General features: G+C 39.3%; 1 protein-coding gene across 2 annotated transcripts in view; it reads right to left on the bottom strand.

The window, feature by feature from the left end:
- Nucleotides 1-936: 936 nt before the first annotated feature.
- SMG1 (SMG1 nonsense mediated mRNA decay associated PI3K related kinase) overlaps nt 937-14,101 on the bottom strand; it is a 122,788-nt gene continuing 109,623 nt past the window's right edge. For both annotated transcript variants that reach the window (XM_073362322.1, XM_073362323.1), the window contains 13 exons: nt 13,159-13,385; nt 12,499-12,649; nt 12,226-12,415; nt 10,621-11,090; nt 9,035-9,172; nt 8,453-8,605; nt 7,981-8,160; nt 7,536-7,763; nt 6,797-7,008; nt 6,491-6,597; nt 5,193-5,372; nt 4,993-5,099; nt 937-3,597 (listed from right to left, as the gene is read on the bottom strand). In XM_073362322.1, the coding sequence (XP_073218423.1) occupies nt 3,520-3,597; nt 4,993-5,099; nt 5,193-5,372; nt 6,491-6,597; nt 6,797-7,008; nt 7,536-7,763; nt 7,981-8,160; nt 8,453-8,605; nt 9,035-9,172; nt 10,621-11,090; nt 12,226-12,415; nt 12,499-12,649; nt 13,159-13,385 (2,421 nt within the window). In that variant the 3' untranslated portion in view covers nt 937-3,519. The remainder of the gene's footprint in view (nt 3,598-4,992; nt 5,100-5,192; nt 5,373-6,490; nt 6,598-6,796; nt 7,009-7,535; nt 7,764-7,980; nt 8,161-8,452; nt 8,606-9,034; nt 9,173-10,620; nt 11,091-12,225; nt 12,416-12,498; nt 12,650-13,158; nt 13,386-14,101) is intronic.

Raw genomic sequence — 14,101 nt, 5'->3', positions numbered from 1 at the left:
AGGATACCAGCTCACAATCTCTCTCCTTGAAAAAATGAATCCCACTCCTGACAACAGTGAAGCCCCTTTTGAACTGAGCAACTAGTCAAAGATCAGGACCCTGGGGAGATAGAAATTGGGGGTTTCTTTGATGCATTCTTGTTTATTTACAAAGTCCCACGTCTCTGAATGCAGAAGGAACCAAGAACAAAAAGGAGCAGTTTCATAGTTTACCAGCCCCAACCCCCAAACCTCTACAAACCCAGACCCAAAAGCTCTCTAGCTTTTTCCAGTCACATGGTGCTCACACACTATTGCTCGTCTCTTGCTTTTTTTCCCTCTTGCAGTCTTGTCTGTTCCTAGTTTCTTTCTGTGTTCTCTTACACCCACACCTACACCACTTGGTCATAATACCCAGTCAATCCCTCTACCCCCGTGGTGCTAGTTTCTGGGCAGACTCTTTTAGGCTTTGTTTTAGGTGTGGCCCCTTAACTGTCTCTTACAACTATCTTAAATGGAGGACTGGTTTATGCATCAGCTTAGAGGTTTAAACTCAGCCCATAATAGAGGTTTAAACTCAGCCCATAACATGGTTTCATCCAGCTCATAAAACTGTCTCATCTTTTAAAACATGTAATTAGATTAAGCTCTCTATTAAGATCTAATTTATAAGCAGATTCTACTGTATACAGATTGCCCTTTAGGTTTTCCTAGCTTTATATTGAATCTGCATATTTAACAAGAAAAATGTTTACCACCCTAGTTCGTTGAGGCTCCAATACTACAAAAACTTAGCATGTGAGAAGTCCTACTGAAGCCAAAGTTACACATATGCTTAATTCTAAAGGCCTACATCTGGCACTTGCTGGCTATTTAAGATGATTTTGTTCCTCTCCCTACAACTTACAAAAACAGAAGTAATTTAGAATACCATAGAAGGAAACCAAGAATACAAGCTGATTTTCTTTTTAAACTTTATTCAGTTAGGCAGTAAAGAACCCATCTCCACACAAGCGTTTCATTTCTGGATGGCAGAGGTATAATACATGAGCCACAGGCGAGTGCATTAACCCTCCCCTCCCCCGGCTTCCAAGAAATAAAACAGCATGTATAATACAGTCTTATTACTATGGTGCTCCAATACAGATTGTAAGGTTATTTGAAAGTGGAGAAAAAGTAAAATGGACTAACAGTGTGAGTGTCTTGTTAGGCATACGAATTTTCTTTGCTTTAACATTCAAACACTGTATTTCTTGCAATACATGTCATGGCAGAGAGTTTCAAAAGCATTGATATTGGAATGCATTTGTCAATAAACATAGCCTGTGACTTCCCTACACCTAGTCAGGCAATCAGAATGCATAAAAGGCCATAGTTTTGTTGGAATATCTTACACTTAAAGCGTATGTCCATGAAAGATTGGCAAAAAGAGAGTGAACGCAGATCTGCCTAGGACCTACTGAGAAGGCAGAACAGGTAACACATGGTAAATATGTAAAATAATGTATGTTCTTCTGTTACTATGCCTGTTACTTTGTGTTATTTGATTATCACTACTCTAGCTAAAGGACTAAGCTCTCCACTCACAGAAGCAAGTGCAACTCTATTAACGTCAATGAAAATTGTGTCAGCTCATGCAAGTGGTGAACTTGGCTCAAGATATTTAATTATGATTAAATTTTGATTTAAAAAAATCATTTTGGGTAGCTCAGTATTTAAAGTGTGTTTTTACTCTGAAAAGTGGCTAAAATGGCACAAGTTCTAAAGTTCTAAGTGGCTAAAATAGAATTCCAAGTTTATCATCTTTTAATGGCTTTTATACCAAATTTGCTAAGTTTACAAGTAGAGAATCTGGGATCAGAGAGTTAAGCAATGTGCTTTCAGTCTTGGACATCACCACTAGTAATAGATTCTGTAATGGGAACAGAATTGTGCTAAGTGCATGAGCCAGAAAAAGAACCAGCTCTTCTCTTCCATAGTATGGCATAGTCAATATAGTCTAAAGAATAAAACAGTGGAAAAAATATTTTAGTCAATAGGCAGATATGACAGTACAAACTGGATGTAGATCTGTTAAGTAGATGCCATTTTTATAGAAACTTTTCCGACCATAACCACACTTTGAGTGCAAAGCTGAATTTAAGTAAATCTTGATGGTAAGAAATTAATTATCAATGCATTATTGAACCACCATCTACTGAAGTCCTATGGCAAAGCAAAAATTACTTTGCACAAATCTTTTCAAATGAGTTGAACAAAAATTGGATAGTCCTTCATTTTAATATTATATGTATAGGTCCTGAAAACCACAATAAACTGAAGCACAATAATTTACAAGTGTAAATTAAAGTATTAAGAAAGTGAATTAAAAAGCATATCACTCTACCTCCACCAGAACAGCACTTTATTGTTTGTTTATCTGTCATCAACAATGTAAAACTCTACTAGATACTCTATCCTGGTTTTTAAAAAGGTAAAGATTACATTGGATTCGCTACATTTTACCAAAGAAACTACAGCAATCACAGTAGAATGAGATTTGAGGGACAATTCTGAATTACAAAAAAGTGTACACTGCAAGCAGAGGGAAGTGCACATTAAATCAAATGCCTGCTAGATTCATTACTTTTAAATGCACAGTGACAATCTTGAGAAACTGTACATGATAAAAATCACAGAAATGATTTTAAAGTAACCAAAATTACATTTTGCATTTGATCAGCCAACTCAGAAATAATCAATGAATGTTCAGTATTTTCAGTGCTTTTGGAAAATTTCCTGTTTACCAAACAAAAATTATGTTGTTAATTTGACTAAACTGTGAAATACAAGGATTGAAATAAAAAGTATATTGGAAGTACACCTTAAACTACAAGAATAAGCCAAGGGGGCGGGACAAGAGGAGAAAAAAAGGGAAGATACAAAAGGCTTTTTCTTCTATCTCAGAAGTTCTTCCAATGTAGTGTGTATCTGATACAGCTCTTTGCTTTCAGTCCATTTCTGAAGTTCATATCTTGTAGCCTTTTTTATACTAACTGGTCAACTCAACCAGCTCTGTTGCCAACCAACAAGAGTAACAAGAATCTAAATGCATCAAATCTCCCTTTGCTGTGATTTCTTCACGGCCCCATTTTTCTGTTTTTCTTTGAACAGGGTTTGATGTTTCCTGAATTGTTCACAGGGTCAGGTGGAATTGAGTTCCAATCACTCCGCGGTTTGTAGCATTCCGATTTCTTTTCTGCAGCTAACCCCCTGACACGTTTGCAGTTCTTCTGTAGCAGAAAGACAACCGTGTTGTTCAGGCGGTGAGCTTTCACCCTTGACCCTGGGGGGGTTGCAGACCATTGTGTTTAGCATATCCCTGAGTGCAGCTATCTTGCAGGATTCACTTCCCAGTGCACCGAGATTTCCTAGGTTTCCTCAGATGAAGCCCCAGTATGCATCACCACCGGCTGTGGTGCAGCTATGGATGCCTGAGGCCGAGTTGATTCTGGTGGATGTCTGACGTTGCTGAACCAGACTGATCTGCTTTCTTCCTATTCATACCCAGGCTGTCCAACCTTCATACAGCTGAGCCAAGTTATCTAGATTAGTTGCTTCCTTAATCACAAAGTCAACCTATTTAAGAGACAAATAAATAAGTTATTAAAACTAGTGCAACTGAATGCATTTTCATATAATAGTTAACTGTTAAAAGTACTTCCTAACTAGGCTTTAACATTTAGAAACTTTTGTAGGGAATTTCTAAGTAAACTTTAAATATTCAATTAATTTATTCATACAAATTTACATAAGAACAGCCATACAGGATCAGACCAATGGACCATCTAGTCCAGTATCTTGTGTTCCGACAGTAGCCACTGCCAGGTGCTTTGGAAGGAATGAACAGAACAGGCAATCAATCCTCTGTCTACTCCCAACTTCCGGCGGTCAGAGGCTAGGGACACCCAGAGCATAGTGTTGCATCCCTGACTACCTTGGCTAATAGTCTTTGATGGACCTATCCTCCATGAACTTATCTAATTCTTTTCTGAACCCTGCTATAGTTTTGGTCTTCACAACATTCCCTGGAAACAAGTTCCACAGATTGACTGTGTTGTGTGAAGTACTTTCTTTTGTTTGTTTTAAACCTGCTGCCTATTAAACAAAGTTTCAGGAAAGGAAAGACCAAGTGTCCTCTTTAAAGCCCCAGTGCTGCAAACATTTAAGAACATGCTCAGCTTTTTATATACATAAATTATATGGCCAGAAATGATCATTACAATCATCCAGCACCTCCTGCATAGCAGGCCATAGGACTTCCTTGAATTCCTGTTTGAACTAGATAGGTTCCATTGACTTCAAAGGCACTACTTACGCGTGTAAAATTAAGCATTTCTTTGTAATGCTGAAATTCACAAGGAAATTATGCCCTTTATGTTACTCATTAAAGACATGGAGTTGCAAAGCTATGCACAAAAGGCAACAATTCTGATGCATGAAAAAAAGGAATACAATATAGTTCACACTTAGTTGTGTTGGCTCTGCAGAGCTAACAAGAATGAGAACTTTTGGGTCACTAAAGTAAATACATATAACATAGGCAGCACGATGTTCAGTAAAAACTAAATGGAATATTACTGATGCACTTGACACCAGAGCCTCCCTACTCTGCAGTGACTCTCTGCATATATAACCTAAACCTGCTGTGGGTGCTTTTGCTCCCACATTGTATTGCAAAGGCACGTCTAATTTGTTGTTCACTATCACACGCCCCTCTTCCTGCTCTCCCAAACTAGATCTAGTGTAGCAATACTGCTTCCCATTTTATCCCTCCCACTGACCCTCTTTTCCATTAAACAACCAGGACAGAGCACAATATTCCAATGTGGATTAACCAATCCTAAAACCACTCACTGTAGGTTTCAGTTTTGCAGTCAAGCTTTAACAAAAGATAAGTAAGTAAATTGATAATTTATTGACAAGTACTGTTAACAAGGACTGTTACTTAAACTTTTACGAAATTCAACTCACCTGTTCAGCAACAGACATTCTCCTGTTGGGATCCACATCTCGGCCCTCTAACTTGGCTTTGACTCGCTTCCACACACTAACTGCATATGAATTCCTTTCTTGCACTGCTAAAAATGCAAATTCAAACCATCAGCTACATTTAACAGTACATATAGAAGCACATTAACACATTTTACAACAATTTTTACTCCACTATTTACCCTTTCCTGTTTTCGGGTCCCTGACGGCCTTTTTAGGACTACAGGCGACACTTTTGCCAGTTCCTGGAACTGTGCTTGGAGGCGTATCTGCTGACGTAGCAAGATTTTTCTGAACTGGCTTTCTTGCATTCTGCGACATGACCTCTGTCTGGGTCTTCTGTCCTGTATTGCTACGCACAGCTGTAAATATAATGTTTAATCATTTGAGTAACAGAATGTAGAAAAGTATTACTAAAACGGATTTGTTTTTACACTCAAATTTAAATGTAAAAATTAAAATTCTAAATAAGAGGAAATATATATAAACAGGTCAGTAACTTGCTAGTTCTCTAAAACAAGTTCCTGGGAGATGATTAGCAGCCAGGGTATTCCCATTAACAACTAGCATATGAATGAATAAGCAAATTCAACTCCATTGTCCTGGGATTTGGATTCATGACACTAAATAGATTTTTTTTTTTTAAATTGTAAATTGGCCTTCTCATCCCATTCACAAATCCTGTCCAACTACTAAACAGCTGCATTAGCCTTGTCACACTGCTCTCTTCTGCCCCTTAAGTCTCTGATTTTGTCTTTTTCATCTCCTCTCTCCAGCTACTATGACCTTTCCCTCCTCCCCTTCTTTCTTCTGCACCCAGCCTGGAGCTACCTGTCTCTCAAGGCAGCTTCACCTTTACTAGCTAAGCAGATTACTGGCCTTTTGGTTTCCCATCCACCTTTTCTCCATATGCTCCTCTACCTCAGAGGCCTGAGGAGAACGTGGCACTCCAGAAACTTTTCTTAACTGGGCCATTTGTGAGACAGCCTGGTCTAAGTTGCTTGCAGTCACCTCCATATGCCTACAGCACACACACCTGCTGTGAATGTACATTACTATTGAACTGTGCGTGCAGAATGGACTGAAGGAAGCTGTAGAAATGGTTTACAAGGCAGATCAATGTTAATTTTCAAAAGAAGTTATCCTTTAGTATAGAATTTGTCATGCTTATTTTCAACCCCGACAAAAATTTGGAAAGTCTGAATGAAAATTCGATCAGCTATTTAAGAACTGTCCTTTCAGACTAACAGTTCAAACTGAATTTGGATAAAACTAATATTTTTAATTAAAACTTGGTATACACACACATAGTCTGTAAGAAATACCTGTTCCACCAAGTTTGATTTTTTTCTCTTTCAGAAATAGGTGTAGTAAGTGTGCCAAAACAGTACACCTGGAGAGATTTAGTTCTTTATTTTTCTATTTATTTTTGCTAAAAAATGCTCCATCATGTTTGATTTGATACTTTCCCAAATGTTACCTGCAGCAAAGGTTGGCTGATATGTAGTAGTTGATGTTGGGCTTGAACATTCATTTGATGTATCCGTGACTAAGGGTGATGCAAAACTCACTAGATTATTGTAGACACTAGGAAACATAATAAAGTCAATACAAATATTTATACATTCAGCTATAGTATGCTACTTGAAAATCCCAAATGAAAACCTGAGTAAAAATGAAGTGAAATTCTGCAAAAAGAACTAGAATGGCATGTGTGTCTGGATTTATTTACATATGTAAACAGAAAAGAAAATTCTCTACAACCATACAAAACATATAGCTTTACCTTTGACTCTGTGTTTTGAGTTCTTTCAGGGTGGGAGTTATTTCCTGCAGCATTTCAACATGCTCCTGATTGCGGACCTGACCCATAGCTTGAACTAATGTGAACAAAACTGTCTGAATATTGTCTTGCCATGATTTATATTCACCCAAGAACTGCCTAACACTATTCTCATAGGGAACATCTTCACCATCTGCCAGAGCAGCTTCTTCATCCTATAAACAAAGAAACTAGGCGTTAAGATTCATGTTTGCTTTGTTCTGTACCTTAGAAAAGCTTAGCAGTTGCCTGCCTCTACAGCCTTTGATGGGTTTTCCTATGAACACCATGTACATAAGTGACTGTAATATCAATATAAGAAAATTTTTCTTCAGATTTATCTAACTTGAAAAGGAAATGTTGGACATGTCCAACATTTTAAAAAGGTTTGTGCGCGTGTGTGGGTTAAAACAGAAACAGAGACATACGTACAAAAAAGGCAAGCTTTAGGTCTACCAATATCTGATCAACTTGTATCACTCCGACCTGAACCCCTTTACTCAATATACCCTTGAGTAAAATTTCTTTGATCTCAAAGTGTTAATCGGTTCAACCCTATGTACGTGAGCAGGAATCACCATTATTAAATATTTAATTTTAGGGGATACCATGAGGTAGCCTAATATGAATACCCTGGTAATTTTTTTTTCTTGAACACTAGGTAGGTCTTCTGTAACAAAACAGTGGAAGTTCTGGGCATTACCTTTGCCATTGCTTTCAGCAGATGTTTGACATCTCCAAGTTGTCTGTTGTGACCAGTGAGCACAGTTTTAATACTATCAACCAGATTCTGAATTGTTTCACAAACTGTTTCTATCTGCTGTTCTTTCTCTGTTTGCACTGCCCTCTGCGTAGACATGTCCTGGGTTAGTTGTTTGTGAGCTGAGAGATGCCATTCAGAGCTACCAATAGGATGTTCAAGATTGGTGCCCTGAAAAAAGAAAATTTTAAGCTCCATCTAGATACAATAATTTACTATACAAGTACTTCCATTTTATGTTTACTGCTAAATGGATTTAACCCAATACCCTTTACTTGCTAAAACAAGCACACAAAACTAGTAAGTGAAAATGAAGTGGAGAAGCCATTCATAAGTTTGGTAATTATGTTGTGTTTTACAATCCGTCTCCCCCATTAACTTTACTCACCACTCTCTGAAGTAAACGTAGCTCCAGGTCAGAGACTGAACTGTTAAACTGTGATGCAAATGAACACATTTGTTGACAACGTTTGATAAGTTCAAACAATGCAGTATCAAGACTCAAGGCTTCTGCTGTTCTAGTGCGTAAACTTTCAAAATGAATTATGTTACTGCAGAGGAAAGTAACCTACAAAGTGGAAAAAGTGAGAACCACCCCAATTAAATTGCATATTACATCAAATAAAAACACAATGAAGCTTCAAGGCTTTTATCTGCAAGTCTACTTCTAGACAAGAGCACTCAAAGCAGGCAGTAGTAACAACTGTCAATTCATGGGCAATAACATTATATAAATTTTTCTAATTTAAAAGCAGTTGGAATTCCCAAAAATTCCACCAGAGATTTACTGGCACCAGAGATTTTCCAAACCCTACCTGTAGCAGGGCTGAACAAACTTTCGGTGAAATAGCTTATAGTACCTGACTTGCTCTTTGACTTTCTTTAAGGACAAGGTTTCTTCTTTCAGCAATAGTGGCATCAAAATCTTGTAGGACTGGGGCTAATGCAGGATTGGCACCTCCTGCCCATTTCAAACGCTGCTCAATGCTTGCTTCAAGTGCTGCTAGCTTCTCCTATATTGAGAAAATGATCAACCAAAAAATTGCAAAAAAACACAAAGACTTTGTTTAAAAAAACCCAAAACTCTACCCATGGGACTACCCATCCTCTTGAAGGATAAGTGTCTCAGCCTTCAGGAGAAGGATGCTTTGTATACCTGGGTATTTAGTCATAGAGCAAATTTCCTGCCATCCCAAGCAGAGAATGCTGTGTCTGCTGAGGCAGAGGGATGAAGTAATGGAATAACTACGCAAAAGGTGGGACAGAGAAAGGCAACTCAGACTAACAAGGCCAGGTAAAAGATGTTAGCTCACATTGGCTAATATCCAGAATTATGGTGAGCAAGAGGTGGACACTTTTGGAATGCACTAATGCAGTCCACACAATGAGAAAGAATTCACATTTATACATGCTGCAAAAACACACCCAAAAAAAGAAAATACCTGAACTGTTCCAACTGAAGCTTCGATCTGGCTGAGCGTATGAAGTTTCTTTTTCATGCTGGCTAAAATTGCAGAACGGGGTGGAGGAGTAATGGACATGGCTTGTGGGCGACTGATAAGGAGATCTTCATGCTGCCACTTTTTCAGAGAAAATATTTGTATTGAAGTTTATATAATTTCTTTCAAAAATGTTAAACTTTTAAAAGACAACATTAATTCTAACATCATGGTTACATTTTATATCAAGGATATATTTATAAAGGGTTAAACAATTAATAAATGGCAAATATGTTACAGATATAAGCAGCAGGCATCATAGATAGTTATGAACATCAGTAGAAAGTGATACAGATGGTTATATGCCATGGATACAAATAATGTACTGTCCTGTTGAACTAAATTAACCATTTATTATTAACCCTTCAGAAAAATATTTATCTCTGTACCCTTAATCTAAAGGAAAATGGATTACACTTTATACTTTTTTTTTTAAACCCATCACAGGTTAACAAACAGAATATTTGAGAAGACATCTATGAAACAGTTTAGCAATTAATGTTTTAATTGTTATTGCTTATTATTTTTAAAAACAACTCATTTACATTTAAAATAAAAAACAATTTCCTACTCCACTTTTCTAAAACATACAAAACATTCCAAAAGGAAGACTTATCACAATACTACACTCAACCAAATATCTACATAGCAGAAATCATTAAAGCCTCGTCTTCACATACAGCGGTGCAGCTGTGCTGTGTAGCACTCAGTGAAGATGCTACTACGCTGATGGGAGAGCTTCTCCCATTGGCAGAGTTAATCCACCTCCCCAAGAGATGGTAGCTATGTCAATGGGAGAAGCTCTCTTGTCAAGAAAGCGCTATCTACACAGAGGATTGGGTTGGTATAAATGTCACTCAGGGGTGTGGATTTTTCACTGTGGGCACTGCACTCCTTTAAATCCCAAAGATTTAAAGGAGATATCCTTTAAAGGAGTGGGAAAGAGAGGGGGTGGGGTTGGGGCTCCTATGACTGGTACCGCAGGAAGCCAAATCCCCTCCCTTTACAGCCTCTCTTACCCCTATTCAGAGAGGGGAAGGGGAGGTCCAAGCTGCGGGTTGCTTGAGGATCACAATGGGTAAGGGAGAGGGCTGATGGAAGCCTCCCGGGTACACACTGAAATAATTACGGAATTACCTGCACCATACACTTGTATCTGTCGGGTACTCCCAGACATTTAAAAATACATTTATGGCCTAATTAAAACACATCCAGTGTCTCTGGTCCTTCTTCTGGCATAGCCAGACACTGGTTTATATATGGTTATTTCCAAAACTTAAATTACAAATGGTCATGTCTGCACCCTTGAGAGCAGCTAGCTCCACAAGCTACCACCAGCATGCTACGCTATTCTTCCACATCTGTGTATTAAACAAAATTTTAAAACTGAAAACTAAATTAAGTTTACTAAAAACCACCGACATTCATTATACACTCCACAAGCAATATGCATTTTATGTACCTGCATGACACAACTGAGGCATATTTTTAGATGAACAATTTTGGAAAGAGTTTACATATGGTTTTACCTGGAACATGGCAATATGCAATTGCACCCTCTGAAGGCTAGTCTTGCAAGAAGAAATACTGGTTTCAAGTCTGCGCACTAAATCATGTTTCTTCCATGCTGTGTCATATGAACTGGCCAATACTGTTGCCCTGTTCATGACCAACTGTGAGAACTTGCCAATTTGGATATTGTGTTCTACAGCTTTCTTACACAGGTCATCCACAGAAACTTTGCTTTCTGCTCCAAAGTCCTTAGCCTCTACTTGAGCAATGATATCCACACCCAGAGCACTGATGAAACTGCACAAGGTAAGCCCCAAGGCTTGATTTGGAAGGCCAATTAAAAGCTGTCTCACAAAATCTGCTGTAAATGCCTTTATAGGTTTAGCCATTTGGTCTTCACTAAAACAAGAATTTCTATAAAGGGCTTTCACATTGACAATTTGCACAGGTCCATTTACTGTGTTCTGATCTTCAAGTGAACTTGATCCTTTAAAAAATAAACAATATTTCATATAAACATTTTGTATATCTAGAAAAATTTCATTTATTTTCTGCATAGACAACAACATTATTACATGACAGAATTTACATTTATTTTCTAGACCAGGGTCTCAAACTCGAATCACCAGGAGGGCAACATGAGGACTCATACATTGGCCTGACAGCCACTGCCCCCGCCCCTGACTCCATCCCCACCCCTGCCCACGGGGTGCAGCAGGGGGCTCAGGGCAGGGAGTTGGGGTGCAGGAGGGAGTGCGGGGTGTGGCAGGGGGTTGGGGTGCAGGCAGGGGGCTCAGGGCAGGGGGTTGGGGTGCAGGAGGGGTGTGGCAGGCGGCTCAGGGCAGGGGTTGGGGTGCAGGAGGGAGTGCGGGGTGTGGCAGGGGTTGGGGTGCAGGCAGGGGGCTCAGGGCAGGGAGTTGGGGTGCAGGAGGGGTTCGGGGTTCCGGCCCGGCGCTACTTACCTTGAGGGGCTCCAGGGTGGCGGGGGTGCGCACCGGGGCCAGGGTAGGCTCCCTGGCTCTGGCCCCAGCCCCGTACCGCTCCAGGAAGCGGTGGGCACTGCTTCCCTGCAGTCCCGGGGGAAGGGGGAGCAGAGAACTCCGTGAGCTGTTCTTGCCTGTGGGTACCTCCCCCGAAGCTCCCACTGGCCGTGCTTCCCCATTCCCGGCCAATGGGAGCTTCAGGGGAGATAACCACAGGCAAAAACAGCTCACGAAGTTCTCTGCTCCCCGTTCCCCTGGGACTGCAGGGAAGTGGTGCCAGCCACTTCCCGGAGTGGCGTGGGGCCCTCAGCACCACAGGGTTGGCAAATCCATGGGCCGGATCCGGTCCAGGTCTATAGTTTGCCCACCCCGGGCCTGGAGGTAGGCTGGGGATGTGGCACGCTGGGGAGGGGACAGGGGACAGAAGTCGTGTGGAGCTTGGCGGGCTGCAGGGAAGAACCCCGCGGGCCTCGTGTTTGAGACCCCTGTTCTAGACACTAGCATCTTAAAATATGTAAGTTACAAAAATACAGATTAGTTTCACTCTGTACTCAGATCACAGGTAAAATGGTGTAGAACAGGGAGGTTTCCTATTGCTATGAAACAAAAATGGTTTCTTTTACATTCATGCATATTTACCTGACAAAGTTTTAGAAAATGTACCACAGAGTCTGAAAAATTCTTTAATTGTCTGTAGTCTCTTTAGAAAGAAAATCTCCTCTAGAACTTGTCGATTATCGTCATCATCAAAGAAATTAACTTGAGTGCTCCGGGCTTCCCTGATTATATCAATCTTACGCCAAGTGACAGGTACTTCCATCTTGTTTAGCTGAATGAAAGTAAGGAAAGGATTATTTTCTTGTTTTATAAATGCCTTATGCCTCAAGGATATTTTGAAAAATAAAGCCATACCTTTTCAATTAACAAGCCAAATGCAGTTTCTACTTGGGCAAACATTCCATCAAATGCAACCAAAAGCATCTGACCAGCTGACATTTTTGGAGTTTCATCAACTGAACCATTTCTTGGCTGAATTAGTTCACCATACTGAGCATGAAGTATTCTAGGAAAAAGATAAAGGGGTTAAGATATTTTTGCTACCAAAAATACCTATGGCCACTGGTGATTCTATCTGACCAGGAAGTCTTGTGCAGAAAACTCATTCAAACAGTGGCTGCTGAAGGAACTGCAAAAATTATGAATTCCTCACTCCAGTTCACAACCTTCTCAGATTTTAGAGACACTTGCTCTCCTGAAATCTCATCTCTCCATATTTTCCTAAGTTTTTCTTTTTAAATCTCTAACATAGAAGTGTCTGGCTAAAAGAATGGTCTTGTGTTGCCTGGACACTTTGGGAAATACCCCAAACATCAAATGTATCTTAATGTCTAATTTATGCTGATTAAAATATAAAAGTTTTCATAATCTCACATTTATACTCATTTTACTATTATTCATTGTTAGGTGACAAATAATCAAATTAAAGACAAACCAACAATTGGATATGGTGGGTTAGAATACGGCAAAACATACTGAATTTGAACTAAAGGAAACACACACAAAACTATTTACCTTGCAACATCAATGTAATGAGTATGTGTTTCTTCTTCTAGCCCCATAGCTGTATTTCTTAAATAAGCTTGAAGAGATTCAACCAGCGTTTGCAAAGGGACTCCATCAGTTGTTTGTTCAATAAGATTGTCCAGTTCATGAAGCATACTTTCTAAAGTGTACTCTCCTTTCATTAAACACCTAAGAGCTTCTGGAAAAATGATCTGCCTGAAGTTTGAGTTCAATTCCTGTCAGAAATATGCAAGAATAAGAAAAAAAATAGCTTCTTCCCTTTTTAGGTGTCCTATGCAATGACTTATTTATATTATAAGTATGCCACCTACAGTAAAGGTTGTTTGAAGACAACAGACTATTGACTAGCAAAAGAATCAGAAACTTGATTCAAATATTTTATCATATAAATTGAGAATAGGAAGCCCTGTAACTTTGAATTTAGATGTTCTAAACCTAAAGCAATGGCATTTTACATAAACCAAAGGGTTTTAAAACATTAAGTAGTAAAGGCAATATCTTAGAGAAAGTGTCTTGTTGCCCACTTTGTCACCTTTTCATGACTTATGCAGATTACTGAACCACCACTCTGTAGCAAATAACCAATTTTGTATGGAAAAATAATTGGAAAACATTTAAAGTAGTTTTAGCTTATCTGACTGCTGTTTAGCAACTAGAAATTAGGAGCTCTAGCACCATGTGACCCATCAGCTCTGCAAGGACTAACTGCAAGTGCTCTGCAGATGACTGGTAGTACAGAGACTTCATTTTGAGAACCACTATTTTCACTAAGCAGAATGCATCTGAGGGCTAAAGTACATTGTGTAAGGTATCAGCCAGTGCCCTCCATCTCCAAAACAAGACAGGATGCACCAAAAGAAAGGTTAGTTAGCTTAGTTTAGTAAGATTTTCAAGTCTCATCCAAGAACTCAAAAGGAAATATGACCATATT

Source organism: Lepidochelys kempii, chromosome 10 (assembly GCF_965140285.1).
Source record: "Lepidochelys kempii isolate rLepKem1 chromosome 10, rLepKem1.hap1, whole genome shotgun sequence".
Taxonomy (NCBI): Eukaryota; Metazoa; Chordata; order Testudines; family Cheloniidae; genus Lepidochelys; species Lepidochelys kempii.
This window is presented reverse-complemented; position numbering and strand designations above follow the sequence as displayed.